The 21233-nt window shown below is 33.6% G+C and overlaps 1 protein-coding gene across 1 annotated transcript; it reads right to left on the bottom strand.

Moving 5' to 3' along the window:
• Positions 1–1065: 1065 nt before the first annotated feature.
• On the bottom strand, positions 1066–18838 carry LOC115449864 (4-coumarate--CoA ligase 1). Its single transcript, XM_030177762.2, has 8 exons — positions 18572–18838; positions 11253–11463; positions 7089–7451; positions 6736–6924; positions 5748–5869; positions 3988–4158; positions 3547–3717; positions 1066–3236 (listed from the first exon to the last, which is right to left on the bottom strand). The coding sequence occupies exons 1-8, from the start codon at positions 18821–18823 to the stop codon at positions 2946–2948; spliced, it is 1770 nt and encodes a 589-aa protein (XP_030033622.1). The 5' UTR covers positions 18824–18838; the 3' UTR covers positions 1066–2945.
• Between the last annotated feature and the right edge of the window lie 2395 nt (positions 18839–21233).

Raw genomic sequence — 21233 nt, 5'->3', positions numbered from 1 at the left:
GCAGGTTTCCTCACGACGTTCGCCTTTACCGTAGCGAGTGAGTAAAGCTAGTGATAATTCACAAATAGCTATTTCATCGATATTAAGAAAAAATACCATAATGATATTATTTATTTGACTCGATCTCGTAATTGGAATTCGTACCTGGTACGAGTACACTAGTGCGTTGAAGTTCTGGGTTCTAATCCCGGATCGGCTGAAAATAATAGTGACTGATTTTTTTCATCTTAAAAATTACTCAGTTGCAGCTCGAAGTCAGGAGATTGGCGGTGTGATACCCCCGTGCCTCGGGAATCCCGTAAAGCCTTTAGTACTGCGCCTGATCTCTTTCCGATCATGTCATGATCGAGCTGGCCATGCCTTAGATGTAACTGGCAACATTGTAGCTCTACAACTTCGCATTTCGACGTTAACTATTTCAACATATATAATAACATTGTTAAAAAAATATTACTGTATTTTTAATATTCGGCATCGTTTGGGTAAATAAAACGCAATTTAAACTTAACCACCTTGTTATATTCAATTCATATAAAAATATCATTATACTTATAAGTAATTAATTAAATATAAATAAACAACAGTGTGTAAATATAATTTATTTCTGTTAATTTCTAACCTGACTGCCTCGGTGGCGTAGTTGTATTGCATGTCCGGTACAATAGCGCTCTGAGGTCCTGGGTTCGAATCCCGGGTCGGGCAAAGTGATATTTGGGTTTTCCTACTCAGTATCAGCCCGGAGTCTGGAATTTGTGCCCGATATGGCGATAGGCTCGCCCCCTATCTCATCATGGGATGGAACATACTTGGCGAAAAGTGGGTGGCCCTAGTTGCGCCTCTGCATACCCCTTCGGGGATAAATGCGTGATGTTATGTATGTATGTAATTTCTAACCAATAAGGATTGGCAGTGATGTATTTGCCGATGAGATTGGGGGTCAAGGAGGCACTTAACGGTGATTCCCCTTTTTGTTATTATAGACCTTTTTATTACATAAATCTTTATGCAGACATCGATTTATGTAATTATTTACAATCAAAGTAGATTACATATGTCACAACATTATTTGTCTTCATTTCAAAGTTCACTCCAACCTAACCTAACCTTATCTCGGTTTTATTTCGTTCCGCTCAAAGTCCGCTCTATTTATAGTTCATTGAGTATATCTTGCAGTACAAGGAGAAAATAATAAATAATTATTATTACGTCAAAGCATTTTTGTGTTATTAAATAAAACTTCAGTAAGTACATTGTTAAGTTTACACCGTACAATGCGATGAAACAAATTGCACTCGGATTTGCAGACAATAACTAAAGGTCAGACATTTAAACTTTCTTAAGTAAAATAACAATTGTATATTAATAAATATACTTATTATAAACAGCTTAAGTACTTGAATATTTAGCGAACAGCCTGAAGTATAGTTAAACAATCATACCATGATGTTTTATGCACTTATAAAGAATAATAAGATAGAATAGCTATTGACGTTCTTTGAATTTTAACTTAAAATCTGGACCTTAGTCTGCACCCAATAATTTAAAACCAAAAACCAAGGTAAATAAATATTATTTACTAGTAAGATAGATACTGCAATCTCCATGCATATTCTTCACGTTATTAATATTTTTAATTTGACACCCAATTATGATTACTCATTCCATAAGCTGCAAAAGACACATTTTCATAAATGCAATATAATGCATACAAGTATTTTCCTCGCAGTCAAATGTCAGTAAGGAGTAATAAGAAAACGTTACCTGGGTATTATTTTAAAAACACTGGAACTCTAAAAAAAATCTGTTACTTTTCAACGAGTATTTATTAAAAATGGCCGAATGTTATGACTATATCTATTTCTGACGCCAAGCAGATGTGTGTAGTCACTGTTGTGTTTCTGTTTGAATAATACTGTAGCCACTGTAACTACTGGATATAAAGACTTGATATCTCATGTCTCAGGATGGCGAACGCAGTAGAATACCAACAATACCTACTTTGTTATTCAAGGTGTTGGGTGGTGTTTCTACTGTTTATGGCCGGCGTATCAATTACCAACAATTAAGCTCGTCTCGTCATTGAAAGTAATAAAAAAATGCTCTTAAAATAGTATTGTGTTAATAAAAACTCGCATTAATATTTATATTGCAAAATATTTATAAAATAGTACTTAAACATAAGATCGGGAACTTATATAGGTATACCATGGAACTATGTACCATGGAAATTCATTTTAGGAGTTCCCTAATTATAATGGAACAAATTAGCAATCAGTTAGTAAGGAAGGTTATTTATTAACATCTAATGACTTTAAACTCTTTTTCAGTATAGTACGCTCGAAGTTTCACTTCTTACCCATATCATAAACTAAATTACACCTATATACAAATATAACTTACGGAGTTGCCAAGATACGCAAAATATTTTTTATATAAAAATGATGTCAGATTTTTACAGTGATCACTCACAAAATAACATCGTACAAATTTTGACTCAAAACAAAGTGATCACATCAGTTCAAAAAATTACAAAGTTTTAAACAAGTACATACCTAATAGATTAAGTATACATAAATTTTACAACAAACTATAAATTAACACGACTTCGTTGTGATAAAAGATACCTGCGCGATAAAACGTGTGTTCTAGTCAAAATATTTTTACACCTCTTTTAAAGGCCTGCATCACATTAACTCCCCACTTTTTCACTCAAGGTTGTTTGCTTTTTTTCTAACGCATTTAATTTTGGACGGCAATAGACATTTTTCACATTTGTTAAAAATATCACTGCCATAACAATGGAAATTTAAATATTTTCTAAAATATTCTATATCATTTGCATTTGCACTTTGATTTTCTATCTTACCAAACTTCGCTTCGTAATTTTTTACCCATCTGATTATCAATTTCAACTCTTAACTTAAAAATCACAGCCAAATATACAATTACGCGTACATTTTCTTCAGTTCTCGTTTAAGAATTTTCCCTGACGGCGTCTTGGGAATGTCTTCGACGAACATGACCTCTTCGATTTTCTTGTAAACCGCCACCTTACTAGCTACGAAGTCTTGTATTTCTTCTTCTGTAGTCTTTTGCCCGTTTTTCTTAATAATGAAGGCCTTAGGTGCTTCTCCGTAGTATTCATGAGGAACGCCTATAACGGCTGCATCTGCGACTGCTGGATGAGATCTAAGGATGCTTTCTAATTCTGCTGGTGCGACTTGCATACCTTTCACCTAGAGAATTGTTTTTTTATAAATGTATAAGTTGATACCAAACTTAGGCTGGCTTGCACAAGTTACTATACATTTAATGATAAACATATTTAAAACCTTATGCTGTCACTATCATCCATATGGAGTTGATAAAGACAGCACTATTATTAAAATAAGTTAAGCGTTAATCAAATTTAGTTAGTCGTTTTGCATGCTACCCTTGAAATTAATTCATAGATATATAGTACGAGGATGTAACTATCTCTATATTACAAAACAATTGAAGCACAATGAATCACCTGAAACATAAAAAAAATCTTTTATACGTTACCTTTATAAGTTCTTTTATCCTATCTGTAATGAAGAGTCCCATACCGGGCTGGTAGTAGCCCAAATCTCCGGTCTTGAAGTAACCGTCCTCAGTGAGACTGTCTTTTGTAGCCGTCGGGTTTTTATGATAGCCTTTCATGATTGTTGGACTTTTGACGTACATCTCACCTTGCTGCAAGATGAAGAGATTATATTATAGAGGAATAAGGTTACTATGAAATTAAAGAGCGTACTAATTTACGTAAATAAAGACATAATTTTTCTAAGACATATGTTGTTGAATAGTTAATAATGGATAAATTAATGGAGTCAAAAACAAAAATGACTACATTTTCAAATTTTTGTTTCCAAGAGACAATGTTAATCTTTTGTAATTGGCTGCGGACGTGAAACTAAATGTTATTGATAACCTAGATCTTACAACCAAGAAACATTTGCTTACTTCACCGATAGGAACAGGTTCGCCGGTAAGGGGGTCGACGAATTTAAGTTTGAAGTTCGCCATTGGGACACCGCACGCTGAATAGTTTATGTTCTTAGAGTTTTTGAATGTAGATGTGCAGAGCGAGGTGGTTTCTGTCGCCCCAAAGCCTTGGTTAAACTCCATATCACGCTAGAATAAAATGTAATGTAAAGTTTATGAAAAGCGGGGTGATTTAACAATCTGCACTGTATACAATTCAAGGAGTAAGAACCATTACCTTTCTTAGAACTACCAAAAAGAGGCCAAAATGATTTCCAAACAACTATTCGTTATTATTTTTATTCTTATTTGCTGTATCTTTATATAAAATGTCTGTTTTATGACGGCCATTGGCCCAATCAAGTGGGACTTTACTACAAGGTTGATGTTTTATCACAGCTACATTTGCTTTAACACCTCTTATAAAGATTAACGGTCTCTTGCAAATATGTATTTGGCATTTATATCGTGCTATCTTCTGAACTTTAGTCAGTGACTTGCCAATAATGTAATATTAGTTATTTTAATAATGTGTGTGTATTTATTTTTGCTGGTGTAACAAATAAGTGATAAATTGCGATAAAGTGAAGCGGTTGATAAAGGCATGTTGTTTGTACTGACAAATCTTTTGAAAATTACTCATCGTTTAGTAATTTCATTTAGAGTAATTTTCAATAAAAGATCTTAACCTAAATCTTCAAACCCATTCGGAGAATGAACCAATCAGAATAACTCATTTGTACGCATGTCAAAAAAGATTTGTTCTGATTCGTCCGTTTTTGAAGATAGTTCAAAAAAGAGATTGGAGTCGTTTATTAGGAATGGGGGTAGTGTTACCATCAAAAATTCGACAGTTATGTAGTATTCGACTATGATACGTAATTTGTTGTTTCAGAAAGTGATGAGGTATTCTATTCCAACCACACATATCATTGCTTAGCAACAAATTGTTCAAAGATAAAGCGAAACTATCGCGGCACCATAAAATATATTAGGTAGGTTTTATCACGTATCGAACATTTTATTATTTACTTTTAGTACTTATTAGCAAACTAACGGGAAATACTTAAACTTTAAGTATATTGTTATTATCCTGCTCAATTTCTCAAGTAACGTAGGGTACATTATTTTTTGTATACATTGAATATAACCCAATAGTTTCTTCTTTATATGTATTAAGAAATATTTTAGTCTTTTCTGATCCCAACTACTTTGATATCGTAGATTACATAAAGAATAGTAATTCATAAGCGAGGTTTAGGTTATCAAGAAAACTGGCAGAATATGATTTCCACAAGCGATTTTTATCTTGCAAAAATTATGGCAAGGTTACAGGTCTTGCGCCAGTCCTATATTATGTATAGAACTATTAAAATCATGGGCGCTGAGAGCGGCGTGCAAGACGGTGCACGCATACCCCCCTGTCCGGATCAAGTCATAATAAATACAACTGAATAACAATGGGAACAATCGACCATAGAGCTCTAATTATGGTTTAGCATATGCAAATACCCGCGCGATTTTATTTAAAAGCAAAATAAATATTTTAATGATATTATGTAGTTTCTACTTAAACAGATGCCTCTCCATAAAAGTAATCTTGGCTGCTTCCATGATTACAATATTGCACATCAAGAAGTTCTTGCCCAATATATTGCTACAGGTTGCTAGTTTAAACTTAGCATCAGATACCATCACTTTAAGACGTTTATCATACTTTAACTAAAGGTTACACTTACTTTACTTTTCTCGATGATGCTTTGAACATCGGAGGCAGCGAGAGGTGCAGCGCCACAGACTATGTGCCTGATATGGCGAAAATGTTCCTCTTGGACATCAGGATGCTTGCCTAGGAGTATAGCTAGAAGAGAAACGATAGACTTGATTATTTTTCTGATTTATACTTACCTACTATTCAAATTAATCTATTTATCTACGTTTGGTGTGAGTTTGGATATTATGGCACTTCACAACAAATTACTAAAGATAATGATGTTGTAAGTAGTAATATTATTTCAAAATTCTGGATGATTTGGTCATAAACAGTTGTAGACTGTGTCCCTTTAAATAATTAATAAAAGAAATAAGAAGAATTGCATACAACAATTAACGCCGTTTTCGTATCTGGGCAGTCTATGATTGTTACTCCGAATTAGTATACCTAACAATGTTATCATAATAATGTAAATTGGCGTGTATCAGATCGCATATTACATCACCAGAAACACACAGGTTTTAGTGAATTTATTTGTCCTGTATAGCGGGCGGTTTAGCCTTCAAAGCAAAGCTAGGCCTTGTATATTATCTAAATACTTTGCTATTTTGTATTGAACATTGGAACGTAATGTTTATATATGTAGAACTAAATTTGATTGAGATATATTATGGTAAATATTAGACTGAATTACAAACTAAAATATACCATATCAAGTCATAGCATCTATAGTTTATAATATTTAAATTACTTATTATATAATCGTTACTGAATGAATTCATATTTTTAGTACTTCATATTATCTTCTACATCCTCATTATTGTTTTAGATTTTAATAAGATATGTTGTCAGTGGTAAATTCTGTATACACCTATTAGTATCACACATATCAGAAGCTGTTTCTTATTGTTTTATTGTATTTAATGATATAATATTTAGTGCTGTTTGTGTACCTTAATAAATAAATAAATATTTTAATATTTATGGGTATGTAAAAATCAATAATAACTTACCAACTGGAGGTACTATGTTGAGCAAAGTGACGTTTTGTGTCCTCAATATGTCTAAGTACATACTAGCAGAGAATTTAGCCATCGATATCAATTTAACTCCTTTAGACAAGTGACCCATAAGACCAATGACCAGTCCATAAATGTGGAAGAATGGCAGAAAGCTGGGTAATAAGTCTTGGTCTGACTGATCTGAAAAAACATAAACATATCTAAGTTCGTAGTGCCTTATTTAAGTTGAAAAAAAAAAATTAAACTAGAGAATTATTAAATAGAAAACAATTCATTTTATTAGGAATGTGACAAGCACTAATGCAAAAATAATCTGTATTCTTTCCATATAAGACCTAACTTACCATGAGCCAATCTCGGGAAACTAGTCTCGTTTGTATGCATAATTTCTATACCAGCCAGCAGGTTTTTATACGTGATTTCAACTCCTTTCGGCAAACCAGTAGTGCCACTCGAAAACGGTATACAAGCAACATCATCTTCCTTAACCTCTACTTTATCAAGGAGAGCCTGGTCTATCTCTCCATTCTCAGCAACTTCAGAGTATCTGATAGCTCCATCTGGTATGGGCATACTAGGAATATCAATAACAACCACTTTAGCATTGACATTCGCACTTTTCAGACCCTTCATAACGTTTTCGTAACATTGTGGTATTGTCACTATTAATTTCGGTTCTGTGATCGAAGATTGGTGGCTGATCTCATCTGTAAATAAAAATGCATTTCTATTTCACTTCTTTTTGCACTTGGTATACAGTTGGGTGTTGTTTACTAACAAATTAGTATTATGTTATATATTACGTTTGGTATAAGTATTTTGAAGATTTGAGGAAATAAAATTTACTCGTACTTCAGTACTATTTTATCTGTATTTTTTTAACTAATTACTGGATTAAAGAAACTCCTTATTAAGGGAAAACAATCATAATTTACTAACGTTTGTGACCAGCGCTAATAATTATTGAAAAAATAACACGTATTCGGTGATGCAGTTAACGTACAAAAAGAACATTGAGTAAAGCTTGCATAATTTGTTATGTACGAGGTAATTGCAGTTTTATCGTAATTTACACCTAGCTATACTTTCACCGCTTTGATTATTATTTCACTGAAATGAGAGATAATCGCTGGACTGTAAAAAGTTTGTTGTTGAATATTCGTATCAGTTTATCGCATTTATATGTCTTTTACATATTTTATAATATCTAGTGATAAAATGAAATATGTGGTAATAAACTGTGCCATAATTCGGATACATCTTCAGACATTGTTAGGTCCCAAATTGCATTGCGTTTTGCATATACCACTCATTACAGATTAACTAGCATTTTTGAATAAATTATGCCTAAATGCTTTACCAATGTGGGCTATTAAAGGAGTCTTTTCACTTTTCGCCTCTTTAAAATTTAAATTTATTCCTGCCAGGAGAATTATTTAAAGACTTTCCCGCACTCAAACCTACTACTACAAATCCTGTAAGCCAGGACCAGCAGTGGCACGCATTTTATGACACCGAGCAGTGCAGCTCAATGGGCCTTAGGTAGTAAGTAAGTTAGGTGGTTAGTAATCCGCATTTAACTTAATTAATCAAATAGAAAGATAGGAAGGAATAGGAAATATGAATTATCCACTTCCCTCCTAGCAAAGCGGGAATAAGAAATAATTAACTAAGGAAGCATTTTGGCAGGAGATTACTACATTTATATTTCATTCTTATGTCAAATAAATGTTACCTAGCTTTTATCAGGATCCTTAACTCGTGCCAAAGCCAATTTATACCTTAATGCGTCAGACGTTAGCAAAGCGGAGCTATCTAATCAAACGACCGCCCAGGATTTGCGTAATTCTAATCCAAAGTCTGTGAAATCATCATTCAAATCTTACTTAATTCTACTTCTTATCATATCTTTATTCTTTGTTTTACGATCCTAATGTCTTAAACGATTTGAAGTTATTATAAAACCCGACATCCGCCTGCATATTTAACATATGATAACATTTTGGAATTTCGATATATAACCATTCAAGCAGCGGTGCCATTAAAGCAAACTGTAATGCGGGTTCAGAATCTAATACTAAAAAAAGTTTTTTCATTCTGTCACGTAAAAGTGTTTGTACTGGACTTAAGATAAGCACGAAGCCGTCTGTATAAAGTATTGAATAGCAACAGATATTTCATGCCATTCGAGACAATTATGCCGGCCTACTAATATGCTTCTTCACGCTACGGTGGAAGGACCCAAGTTTAACTCGCATATCTGATACAATTTTTTCCACTTACGTGCAGACGGCAAACTGCCTAAAGTAAGTTATGCACCATATTGAGTAATTTTCTCAGCTTAGCCAGCTAAACTAAGGTAATGTTTTCTTATGTTTAAGCGAATGTTGGCATTGGAATAAAACTATTTTTTTGGATTGTATCGCGGTTTTTGATATTATAATTTTCTTCTGACGTTTCGAAGACTGCAGCCTTAATGGTCACGGGGAGACTGAGGAATTGGATTTTCGAAAACTCAAAGTTACAATATCTATAATTTTTTATTTTTTTTTGAATAATTGTAAAATGCTGTATACAATACTTTTATTTTAATAAACTCAGCTAGCTTAGTTACAACAACCAACCGTAATGAGATTATGTGGAGACGCTACTTTATTCCTTTCCTTCTTCTTCCTTTGCTTCAAAGAAATTTGTCGCTTTTTCGCATTTTTAACCTCCGACAGAAAAAGAAGGATGCTATAAGTCTAAGATGTGTTAAAGTATCTGTCTGTCTGCGGCATCGTAGCTCCTAATCGTATGGACTGATGAAGATACGGTTTAAACACCTAATGTGATCAGAATGGTTTTCAGCTATACGATGTATTCAAGCATTCGGAAATCACCTGCTCTTTTCCTACTTACTCAAGTTAGATAAATTTAATAATTTGGTTACTTACCTACACTACAAGAGAAATAAAAACAAAGACGCTGATCAATATGATTTATCTTCAAACACACCCACCTTAATCATATACAAACATCCCATTTTATTTTAGAGCAATGAAGACAATCTTATCTGACAGCAGATAAGATGATATTTCTTAGCATGTGCCAAATATCTTAACGTACAGGTGAAGAACGTTTTATAATAAAATTTAAAGCAGTCATGTAACCATGGTTGGTGGTGCTCCGGGAGGTCATCGTTCAGCAATGGATTGCGATAGGTTGATTAGTTAATTGTTTATTGTATCTACAAGGTTAGGAAAAATAATGAAAGTTAAATAATACCTGACTGAAGACAAGATATTTGTTGTTTTGTCATTCTCTAAAGAGATACATTATTTTTCTTATTAAATTGAAGCAGTAGTTTCTGCATATAGCCGTAGTAGGAATGGGAAGGACGTCGTGGCTAGGCAATATACGGACTGGAATAAAAACGATCGAGGAACTGTTCTGTCGGGCCATGAACAAGGAAAGGTTAAAGAAACTGATTGCCGCCTTCAATAATGGAGAGGCACCTGAAGAAGAAGAAGTAATCTAGAAGGACGAACGTCTTAAGGGTTTATTAGCGTTCCAATTTTTGTTTTAAAATAGATCTTTAGAGTATTTCTTAGCAAAATAAAGACAGTGGTCTGAGACAGTAAACGCTATCTCGGATTAACAAGATGAAAGAATTTAAACTGGCAATTAAAGGTAATTGGAAAAATTATCTCCAATTGTATCGCAAACATAACTGATAACTTTTCTCATATAAACCAATTAGTCGGCGAGGCGTTTTATCATCCGAGGCACGGCCCATTCTTATCACTAATTTACTATATCCGTCTGCTGTCTTATCGTAATAAGCAATACATTTTAGATAACACTATCTTTACACCTAAAGACATGTGTTATGTCGTACTCTCTTTAAGACCTGTGTTACATTGTACTATCTTTAAGACCTGGGTTGCGAAGACCTAAATAGGCGATTATTACTTTTGGATTTTCGATTCACGGTTAACGTAAATTGATGGTTATGCATCCGTTTACCAAAGTTTTATAATAAATCTACTTATGATGCAAAAGTATGTGTTTATTTTTTTTATGTTCTTTTTTCTTTTGATTCATTTCGATGCGGTTAATTTTAAAATGATAATTAAGGCATTGCTCCCAACAAAACAAAGCGATAACCTTATTTCTAGAAGCAATTTATTCGAAATTTATAATATAGATATGTATAAAAAAATAATATTTCTGCTTTCATCATATTTCTGCAATATATTATGTTGACTTTGGTTGTTACAACATTTTTATAATTTGGGTATTGTTTAATAAATTTTATAATGAAAATGAAAATGCCACTAGAATTGTTGATTCCGTGCATCTCTTCTTTAAGTACACATCAAATATTGTTTAAATAAATGCAGTACGATTGGAAATATTTAACAATAAAAAAACTCGTTAAATATAATATGTAACTTCCTTGAAATTCAATTAATAAAAATATACAAACACAGCTAACTAACAAGGCGAATACCCAAAAAACTCACATTCTTTATAAATAGGGTTGTAGGTGGTCAACTTGCAGCCGGACTGCAGGACTCCAAAGGCGACTACAGGAAACTCAGGACAGTTCGGAAGGACAGCACCCACCACGTCCCCTTGCTTCAGGCCAAACTTCTTCAGCAGAGACGTGGCGAAGATCGAAGAGTTCTTCTGCAGTTGCTCAAACGTGTATGACTTCTTCGTTTCAGCGCTTTCCTGCATAAGGGAAATTGAAAAAGCAATTGAAATTGAGAATAATTTTTAAATCTAAGTTTAGTACGTTTCATATGGATAGTGACAAATTACTCTTAGAAGAACCAGTTGGCCTACAATCCTTTATTTTTGATACGGGCAAGGGAAAATAATTCCACTCCACTTGATGGTAAGTGAAGAGGGGTCCAATAGAATGTCTACTGATGAGAGATTATTAACCCTCGGCAGTCAACACAGTTATGCCGGCCTGTCGGCACCAGCCTTTACACAGGCTGATCCTGGAACGCGGCACACTTACGTGAGCCACTATGGCTGGTTTTAACACCTTGTGTATGGTGGTCGCTATCTTGGCGGTTATAAAATATATCCTATCACCAGTAAAACCATCTTTTGCCAACGTTGCACATAAAATAACAATCAAGGCTACATCAGTTCTATAATTATATCCAAACAAATATTTTGCAATTAATTTGTCTAAATAAGGGTATTCAATTCGCATTCTATAACAAGTTTACTATCCGGATGACGTCACATTATCGCAAACATCAAAATGTATATAAGACATAAAAACATAAAAACATATATATCAAAACATAAAAATGAATCCCTATTTCCCTTGGTCACGCCATCACGCGTGAACGGCTGGACCGATTTCACTATGTTTTTTGTTGTGTTTGTTATTGTCAGGAGAAGGTTCTTATGAAAGAAAAAATCAAAAAATTACGCAGCAAATTAGAAAATTTAAGAAAACTTAATGAAAATATTATTTTTATATACTTAACTGTCAATTGTTTGAAATAACTGTCAGCGATTGACAGAATGCGCGATGCAAATTCATAGTTAAGACGGGACAACGTCTGTCGGGTCAACTAGTCATTAAATATTTAATATATTCAACACTAATCCAACAAAATCTAATAGTTTCTCGGTTAGTTAGGTTTTTATCAGCAGGAAAACGAATCAATTATTATTTAGTAAACAATAGAAAAGTATGACGTTATGGTTCATGACGAATGAATTCATAATTGCTTGTAGATTAATATCCATAGGTCATAATAAGGCTGACTATGAGATTAGCTGCAATCTGTTCTAATGGTGATTATAAACCGTATTATTAGACTAACAAGGTCAAGATTCAAGATAACATTGTTTATAAATGTACTATAATAACTACACTGTAACTTTCTTTAGTCTCTGCACCACCTAAAGGTTGACTGGTCGAAAATTCCTTCGGGATTGGCTATGCTTTTATACTCTTTCTATGTGTAAATAAATAAATAAATATAATACGGAGTTTTAAATAAAAACTACAATTAAGTACGAAAATTAAACTTAAATTTCATAAAATCCTATTTTTTTTTTCATCTAAGGAAGATTAAATGAAGTATTTTTTTTATTGTGGTATTGCTCTACTACAACTTCATAAAAATCTACTTTATACGTTTGTACAAATATTTATGCTATAAGTCTATCCGTAATTCTAGAATTCTGCCGGCCTCTAACAAAGCCTTGTGATGCGTAAAGTACTAACACGTGGTCACAGCTAGGTCGACGTAATGTCACGGTCTCACTCCGAGAGCTGTGCTCAATGCGATTTTTTTGTTGAACTCACAGGGCTGTCACTTCACAGTTTTACAAAATTCTTCTATATTTTTATATATACTGCAGATAAGACGAAAGCTGCCACTTATATTTCTTTTTATATGTTACTACATATAAACATAACAAAACGATATGAATATTGCTGTTATAATTATCATTATATAATAAAAACAGAACTTCGAATTTCACAGTAATGTATCGACACTGTGCTGCACTAACATCTTTGCAATGAAGTATAATGTGTGATGTATTATAATGTATTGATTACAATATTCCCCAAATAAAACATAATTAGTGCTCACATAGTAAAAACTGTCAAGTTGCCTGAATTGAATAATGGACGCTAGAGAACCAGAATTTCGAAAAATCATAAACATTAATTAGGAATAATTAGAACTGGAGACAGAATTTTCAATGTATTAATCCAATTCACACGTAACAAGTCCTAATTTTAGCATTCAATTTGACAAATCCCTAAGGTCATTGCCTATTGACCCGTCGATGCTTACTCCGCAAGGTCGATTCAACTTTTTTGTTAGGAAATAAATACAAATCTAATATTATTAAATTTATAAAGGCTATATAATATTTTGTGAGGTTATTCAGAAGATTATATCAAAGTCTTTTGAGTGTTACGTTTTATAGTAATTCAACTTATGATGAAACATGTGTGCATTCAGTAATATTGGCCGGCATAATTCTTGCAACTGTCGAGGAACGCAAGGTTTTTGTTTGTCGATGAATTTGTACTTTATTGTGTTTGTATCATCTGATAATTTCTTAGGCCAATTTAATAATAAAATGTATTTGAAATTTTATAAGAACAGAAAAAATATAAATTATTACGCCAATTGACTAATAATTATCTTAACTGCCGGCCAAAACCGTGGTTATTCATTTTTAATAAGTAAAAAAAATATGTTGTGACATTTTTTTTTGTAACAATTTGAATTTACGTTGTATTAAAGTAATTGACGTCAAAGTAATTACTCTACATTAATTATTATTTTAAAAATCTATACTATTATATAAAGCTGAAGAGTTTGTTTGTTTGTTTGTTTGTTTGTTTGTTTGAACGCGCTAATCTCAGGAACTACCGGTCCAAACTAAAAAATTCTTTTTGCGTTGGATAGCCCTTTGTTCGTGGAGTGCTATAGGCTATATATCATCACGCTATACCCAATAGGAGCGGAGCAGTAATGGCTAATCTCAGGAATTACCGGTCCAAACTGAAAAATTCTTTTTGCGTTGGATAGCCCTTTGTTCGTGGAGTACTATATGCTATATATCATCACGCTATACCCAATAGGAGCGGAACAGTAATGGCTAATCTCAGGAACTACCGGTCCAAACTGAAAAATTCTTTTTGCGTTGGATAGCTCTTTATTCGTGGATTGCTATAGGCTATATATCATCACGCTATACCCAAAAGGAGCGGAGCAGTAATGGCTAATCTCAGGAACTACCAGTCCAAACTGAAAAATTCTTTTTGCGTTGGATAGTCCTTTGTTCGTGAAGTGCTATAGGCTATATATCATCACGCTATACCCAATAGGAGCGGAGCAGTAATGGCTAATCTCAGGAATTACCGGTCCAAACTGAAAAATTCTTTTTGCGTTGGATAGCCCTTTGTTCGTGGAGTACTATAGGCTATATATCATCACGCTATGGCCAATAGGACCGGAGCAGTAATGGCTAATCTCAAGAACTACCGGTTTGAACTGAAAAAAATGTTTTGTGTTGGATAGCCCTTTGATCCCGGAGTGCTATAGGCTATATATCATCACGCTATGACCAATAGGAGCGGAGTAGTAATGAAACATGTTGCAAAAACGTGGAAAAATTATTAGTTTTGAGATCTTCCGTTGCGTGCGCTGTGTAAACGGTTAAAGTTATGCAACAATGAGGTATGACGGGATTGTTCCTCTTAAAAAGTTCTAAAAAATATATTATAAAACAAAGTCCCCCGCTGCATCTGTCTGCCTGAACATGTTAAACTCAAAAACTACCCAACGTATTAAGATGAAATTTGGTATGGAGACAGTTTGAGACCCTGGGAAGAACATAGGCTCCCGGGAAACTACTACTTTTATAACGGAAAACTTTAGCCTGAAAAACTTTATAACGCGGGCGGAGCCGCGGGCAAAAGCTAGTACAATATATTCTGGCTTCTCACAACATACTTCAATCTGAATGAAATTATGTATGAACTATAAAACAACCACTAAAACGAAGTAAATCTGGTTTCTTAATTCCAAATTAATAGGAATTATCGATTAAAAAATATTTTAATGTTTCTTAATTCCAAATTAATAAGTACATAATATATTCTCAAATTCCAATTTCGTTCAATTCGCAATATAAACTATGAAAAACCGTCACCAAAAGTTTTAATCAGATTTCTATTGTTTCTTAATTATAAATTAATAGGAATTATCACGAAAAAAATATTCAAGTTATTTTTTGTTTCATTCCGTTAAATTTACAACATAAACTACAAAAACAAATTAGTTTAAATTTTATTTCTCAATGACAAATTAATAGGAATTATCGGTAAAATAATATTTTATCATTAAATTTAATATTTTCAAATTCCTATTTCATTAAATTCGAAACATAAAAAAACAGTCACCAAAACAGTTTTAATAAGATTTTTGAACTTTAACATATTAATATCTATTTTGGTCGCTTTCTCTTAGAAACACGCGTGGGCTGCACAGCGGCCAAATAGAGCGTTGACCTGTGAACGACGAGCCAAAAATTGCGATATTATATGCTAGCCTGGTCATATCTTAATATTGACGAGACGAGCAACGTGTTTGCTAAGATCTCCAATGGTTATAACCAGTAACCCTACTTCAGTTTAACCCAGCAAACATGCTAACCGTGTTTTGTAAGTTATGTACTCAAAATTTCTAAAACATGGAAAAAAAAATAAACACCGTATTTTTAGAATATGTTATCATCATTTTGGTTGTATTAACTTTTATATAATGTGTTTTAATTTCACAATAAAAATGCCACAGAATTTTTTAATTCCGTGCATAAAGTACATAATTTTAATCAGCGACTAATACTATTAAATAAACAATTTAATAACAAACATTTTGATAGTTAAAAATTTTCAAAAACATCTAATCTGACTTTTTAAATAAATTATTCGTAAATCTTTCCTCATTTCCGTAGCAACTCATGCGCCGAAAATGTATGAAACTAATGCTCGAGGCCGTTTGAGACGGTTTTAAAAATTTGAATTACTGATTGCATGGCAGCAAAGACAATAAACTATGTAGTGAGTTATAGACCGAATATCAGGGCCAAATTTTTGCTCCAAAAATTATTATAAATTGGTAACAAGTCGCTGTCTTATTTGAAATGTCCGTCTGACAAGATGTTACAGAGTCCTTAGATATTAACACAAAAGTATATTTACGGAAAATATGTTAATTTTCGCATTAAAAATGTACAAATCATGATATGAGAAAAATATGAGATATTTTACATTGGTGTTTTGCTATTTCATAGTAGATTGAGTAACCATCACATAAGCGCATAATTTTTGTATGACAATCTTCCCAAAGTCCGCTCTATATAATCTTAGAAATCTTTATATGGCAGTAACTTTTCATCAGGAGACACAATGTTAAATGTACCTTTTCGTACAAGAAATTAAGTCATAAATCGCGAATTGAACACAGTAGCAAACAAGTAATGCAACTAACGTTATCAAATATTAGAACGTAAGCGTGAAGCAACATCGTTAATATTTCCGGCTGACTACACTACCATTTGTACTAATAATAATATATGTGAGTATCCGATATAATTCCGAACAGGTAATTGCTTTATTTAAACATAATATTTTTGTATTTTCAAAAAATATAGTAGACCTATTCCGTAAACGAGTGCAAATCCTCTTTTTTTTAATTACGGGCGTTCTAATCGAATGACATCTATTTATTTATAGGATCATCAACGTAATGTATAAACAAAATGGAACATTGAGACACATATTATTAATGCTAAATTTCATTACAAATCAGAGATGATCACAGCATAAAAAGTTATGAACAACTCAAAAAGTCTATTATTTAAATATACATATTTAAAAGTAGCGACAAATAAATTCTAGAAAAATATAGTTAATATTTACCTAAACGGGTGATTTTTCGGCGTACTTATTTATAAAACTAAAACTGTCCTTAAATTAGAAATCCTGTAATTGATCAAAGAGGGATTTGGCCCCGTAGAAGTAGGGCCCCCGACTTTAATTATCTATTTTACAGTGGCGTAACGTCCATACAATCTAATTCCTACCGGCTTCCCTTTTAGGTTCAATTTAACTTATCTTAGTTTTTGTTTTCTGTTAAATTAGTAGCGATATATTAACTTTTTGAAAAATGTCATCCTTCGCCAATGCTATTTTATATTAAGCTATAGATGTAATTAAGACGATTTAATCTCGCAAGAGCTGGCGCCAGCCGCCAAGCCCTTCGATTTATTATTTCAATGATAAATTATACTTACGTAGCTGAGTATAAAATTGTTTTATTTTATTGTTTACATTCGATAGCATATCAAGGACACGGCGCAATTCTATAGCAATTAAGGTAATCCCAAAGCGGGACAAATATTAAACACTAGCGTAAATAAAAATTTTCAAAATTATAATTGGGTATTATAGCCTGACCAGGAAAATAAAAAACCATCGCCTTGTAAAAGATGGAACTAATTTGTACTAAACTTCAACTTTCAAACAGAAGAGTAAAAGTGATTCCGTAAGTTTTAATTAAGATATAAGTAAATTTTCAGATCTTGCGATATTTCGGCCGAGTTTTTTGAACGTAATTTCAAATTAACCTCAAAGAAGAGACCGGTAAATACTAAGCGAAATTGTATTGCAAACATGGTAAAAGGAATACAAAATTTACCAACAGTTCTTCATTGACTAAGCTGTAATCAATGTAAAATGAACAAGAATGTGTTTATATAGGTCAAATGAAATCAGGCCGCCACCAATAAAACGTAGTGTGAATTGTTCACGCTCTAACCATTATAGTAAGAAGTGAAGAACTTTACAATCATTTTTGTAAAGAAAAAAAAAACAAATGTTATATAAATACATATAAGTACCATAACATTACCTAATTTGAAAAATTAAATAAATAAAAACGGAGATAATAACACTTTGCTGGCTCACTATTAGAGAGTTCTATGTTATTTTTTGCACAAATTAAATTATATTTAACATATAATCCTATGTATTTTTCAGCAAAAATTTCCAATAATCTCCGAAAGATAAATAAAGGGGCAACCTTGACTTATTGTTTATTTTTAAACTTGCATAAAAATAAATGTAAATTTATATAGGACCTTGTAATAGTAAGCCAGCGACTTGACAATAAATAAATCAATTCCATTGCCAGGAATACTAATTCGAATTTCGAAAATGTTGCGGTCATCGACACTGATCAAGTCCACATTCATACATAAATTACGATAAACTTACAATAGCCACTAGATGTTTGAAACTCGCCGATTCTATCCACAAACGATCGACAAATCTCATTTTAGGCACAACCACATCCGGGATAGGCGAACTGATAACATATTTGTCCGAGTCCATTAACCTGGCACTAGAGGATAGTTTCCTTTGACATTTTAAGTTTTTAATTTCGCGTATTAGGACTTTTCGCGCCAAGTTGTTCATAGTGACGATAGAATCGTGCGGCGATGGAAACGAGACTGACTCGACGCGCATGCGGATTGCGGAGTCGGCCGTGCGATACTCGAAATTAGCAACATGATAATTTGGAAGTCTTACGTTCTAAAGGTATTAAACTGTTATCAATTTTATGTAAAAAATTGTGTATTTGAAAGTGTGTTTTCATTAGGTATTACGAATAAATAAGGAGTGCAGGGTTCATGATATTTAAATTGATGTCGCGTTATATCAGCTGCTAGTTGTCGCTAATGCATTTTGTGAAACGGAATTATAGTAGACACGAGAACAAGAGCTCATAGATATACTGAGTCATTTATTATGTTCTAGCTTTAGATCGCGGCTTCGCCCGCGTGAAGGAGTTTCCCGGGATACATTTTTTCCGACTTATTTGATATGTATCGTTATAGTATGACCAAATTACACACTCTCATTATAGATTATAGCCTATGTGTATTTTGATGTATAACCAATATTAGGTACTATAAAGTTTCATCCAAATCCGTTCAGTAGTTTTTTCGTGAAAGAGGAACAAACATACATACATCCATACATCCATCCTCACAAACTTTCGCATTTATAATATAAGTAGGATTAGTACGATGTTCTTCTGTACATGCGGGAACATTGCCTTAAAACTTACATCTGAGTCTATGATCAGTCCACAAGTACTCCAAAGGACATCTTGTGAGCTCATTATTTACAGCGTCAAACACGGAATGTGAACAAGGCTAGAAAAAAATTGAGGACTGATGAGCAATGGATGGATTGTAATAAATGAGGTGTGCATAGCAACGAGTATGTGTAATTTATACTTCAATGTTTTCTTATGTACTTGACTTGCTTTTGGGCTCACGAGTTACGGGAAAATGCAACGCTTTAAAAATTATAATTTATTTAAAAAATATTCTAGGGTTTTTAGAAAAAATATAGTTCTGATGTCTAATATCAGTCAACGTTAATAAAACTTACAACCGACTAAGTGAAAGTTGTTAGACGCAATCACGTCTGCGAAAGCTGAATCTATAAAATTTGATCCCAAAAAGGCAATCAATGATCGTGGTGATTTTTATACCATAGCTCATGATACTGAAGTACGAGATTAGAACGTCTATACTAACGATCCGACGCTGTCAATAATAAACAACTATATTTTAATTTTGTTTCATTGTAAAATGTAGGGTTGATATTATAATGAATTTTCGGATGACCAACACCTCAGTCCTCCCCGTGACCACGAAGGCTGCAATCATAGAAACATGGGGAGAAAATTGTAGTATAGAAACGGCGATAAAATCCGCAAATTTGAATTTTTCGAAATCTTACGCTGTCTTAGACATTGTTATACTTCGTACTCAAAATATTGCACGTCATTACACGCTCGAACATCACATGCCATTGGATTATAATTTACAGCATATTTTAAGGAATTGTACACAAGTGTTTTGGACTGTCACCCCCTTATTCTTAGACGTTTTTTATCGAAGGAAGTTGCTATGACAACAAGTCTGTTATGGTACGACTAGGCCGTGGTGGACTAAGGTCTTATCCCTCTCAGAATTAGAGGAGGCCCGTGCCCAACAGTGGGACAGTATATTATTATTACGCGACTTGCCGCCATTCCTACAAGTTACAAAATTTGTAAATCAGCTTGTTTTGATCATATTATGGTAAAATGGCTTACGGAAGTCGACTTCTGCAAGTTTTCTTGCTAATCTAAACCTTATTTAAGAGGTTAATCAAATAAGGTTTTAGCTGTGGACGACCAGCAGCAATGGACAGTAAATCGATCATAATTCGCGAAGGGTGTTTATTCAAGATAGATTTACAATTTTGACTGTCTCGATGGCGTAGTTGTATATGTACACGGTACAAGTACGATTGCCGTGCTGAGGTCCTGGGTTCGAAACCCGGGTCGGGCCAAAATAATTTGACTGGGTTTTTCCATCTTAAAAATTATTCAGTCGCAGCTCGGAGTCAAGAAGTTGGCGGTGTGATACCCCCGTGCCTCGGAAATCACGTAAAGCTGTTGGTCCTGCGCCTGATCTCTCTCCGGTCATGTCGGATTGCCGTCTCAACGATCTATGAGAGTGAAGGAACAGAGAGTGCACCTGTGTATTGCGCACACACTTGTGCACCATAATATCTCCTGCGTACCTCGCTGATCTCCGTTGAGATTGGCCGCCGTGGCCGAAATTTGGCTAGGAGGGATTCATTCATTTACAAGGGAATAAAGGGCCGCGTGGTCCCCGGGCGCGTGGCCCAAAATGTCGCAAACCGACCGCCCGCCGACAAAAGGGTGCCGTTTTTTTGCGAACCTTTGTACAAAAGAAATATTTTTTTTGCAAGCGATGCTCAGTGTGTTTATACAGTTCTAATATATCATTATTAAATTAAGTAAATTCGAAAAATTCGCACGATATAAAATACATTGGGGACAACGTACGAA

This window comes from Manduca sexta, chromosome 11 (assembly GCF_014839805.1).
Source record: "Manduca sexta isolate Smith_Timp_Sample1 chromosome 11, JHU_Msex_v1.0, whole genome shotgun sequence".
NCBI lineage: Eukaryota > Metazoa > Arthropoda > Insecta > Lepidoptera > Sphingidae > Manduca > Manduca sexta.
This window is presented reverse-complemented; position numbering and strand designations above follow the sequence as displayed.